The sequence below is a fragment of the Olea europaea genome, chromosome 11 (genome assembly GCF_002742605.1).
Source record: "Olea europaea var. sylvestris chromosome 11, O_europaea_v1, whole genome shotgun sequence".
NCBI lineage: Eukaryota > Viridiplantae > Streptophyta > Magnoliopsida > Lamiales > Oleaceae > Olea > Olea europaea.
Window position 1 is genome coordinate 31,317,495 of NC_036247.1, and position 1,868 is coordinate 31,319,362.

At 29.6% G+C, this 1,868-nt stretch overlaps 1 protein-coding gene across 1 annotated transcript in view; it reads left to right on the forward strand.

The window, feature by feature from the left end:
• The first annotated feature begins 309 nt into the window (after window positions 1-309).
• The window catches only part of LOC111404715 (beta-fructofuranosidase, insoluble isoenzyme 1-like), a 3,551-nt gene continuing 1,992 nt past the window's right edge, over window positions 310-1,868 (forward strand). Inside the window, exons 1-4 of the mRNA XM_023033482.1 lie at window positions 310-599; window positions 831-840; window positions 952-1,015; window positions 1,073-1,148. Coding sequence (XP_022889250.1) covers window positions 396-599; window positions 831-840; window positions 952-1,015; window positions 1,073-1,148 — 354 coding nt within the window. The 5' untranslated portion in view covers window positions 310-395. The remainder of the gene's footprint in view (window positions 600-830; window positions 841-951; window positions 1,016-1,072; window positions 1,149-1,868) is intronic.

The window sequence follows — 1,868 nt, forward strand, 5'->3', positions numbered from 1 at the left end:
AAATTTATGTGTGACAATATACATAGTATATTTTCCAGCAGAAATCCTTGTTGTACACAATTTTATTTCTTTTGACTTTATTAAAATTCTAACTTATTCTTAAATTTTGTAAGTGTATTATTAGATTTGATAAATATATTATTAGATTTGATTTATACGTTCCCACCGTCTATCTCTCACTCCAAAGATAAGAAAACTAGTAAACAGATGAAAAAACAAAACAACCGCAGTTAATCCAATCCTTATCCAATTCTATTCGATTACTGGTTGACCCGTTCCTCTATAAATAGCCCACCTTCGTTCATTCTCTACGAGATCTACACCATTCTTCACACAGAGAGAGAGTCTCTCTTCATAACTTAACAAAACTTTTGAGTTCAACTGTTTTTTTAATTATGCCAGATTATAAGTTTTTGTGGGTTTTTGCTGTTTACTTGTTTTGTTTCTTGGCATTCAACAATGGCGTCGTTGAAGCATCGCACAAGGAGTATTTACACTTACAATCTGTTTCTCGTGTCAATGTAAAGCAAGTGCATAGAACTGCCTACCATTTTCAACCCCAGAGAAACTGGATCAACGGTCTGTATTTTCTCTCCTTCTAATCCATCAGCATGGAATATCTGTATAAAATTAAATTAGGTTTAAAAATAGTATATATTCATCTTCTTATACATTTGAAGTCAAACTAATTAATATAGGGTTAAAGACAGCTTGCTTATTCAATTATTACAAATATTTAATGTTTCTTTCTGTACTCACGTGATGATAAATAAGTGATCTGATATTCGTCTCGTTCTTTGGATAAAAACCTGTGATATGGTGATGAACAGTTGTCTATGCGTAATTATTCTTTAAAAAAAGAATAAAAATAATTCATTGGAGTATGTAACTAGGAATATTGGATTTAATGGCATGTTAATTCTTAAAATACCGCCAGATTTGAATTTGTAGAGCATAAGGATTTCCACATGTCGACCAGTCAGTTGAAAAATCTGTGGTCAATTAGTGCATGCAGGTAATATGTACAAAATATTCCATGGTGTATGTTCTGTCTACAGTAAAAAAAATGCAGAATATCTGCAAAACACTGGAAGGATCTCAATTTCAGCGAAGCTATCATTAAATATCATATAAACCTTTCGATTGTGGTCAATATCTGATATTTTTTATTTTCTTATCTCAATTATATAGTCATATTTTTTTATTGAAAATATTTTGTTTTGTTCGTTTACTAGTATATTTTTATTTAATTTGCCTACTAATGATTAATTTTTTTCATTTAATCTTGAAATTGTACAAATATAAATAAGGGTAAATGAGGAAAATTTTTGACAAAAATTGTTTTTTCAATAACATTAAGGTACCCTTTTTTTTTAAATGTATTTTTCTCTCTTTTCTTTTCAACCACATATTCTTTATTAAAAAATATTACACGTAAATCAAAAAATTTTCCTTATTTTTCAACCAAACACTTCCCATCAAGTTACTATTCTAAAATGCATTTTTACATAAAAATGACTCTGAAACACCCCTTAAATAAGATTTCTTAATCTGTGTGAAAAACAAAACAAGCATATTTAAATGTGACGAAGGAAGTATTATGATAATTCCTACAACCTTATTTTTCGAGAGAAGACGGGAAAAATGCTCAATGATTATTAGCAAAAGCAACTTTCCTGAGATCGGATTGATTGATAGAAAGGTTTGAAAGAGAACATTGTTTTGGGGGGTCAACACTCCTCCCGCGAAAATAGGATGCCTTCCTCGCCTTCCACCTAAACTGTTCATATAAAACTTAAAAAATTAATAAAATAATTTTTAATGCGTCATGTTGATGATAATGGTATGTCATTATCCAAAATACACTA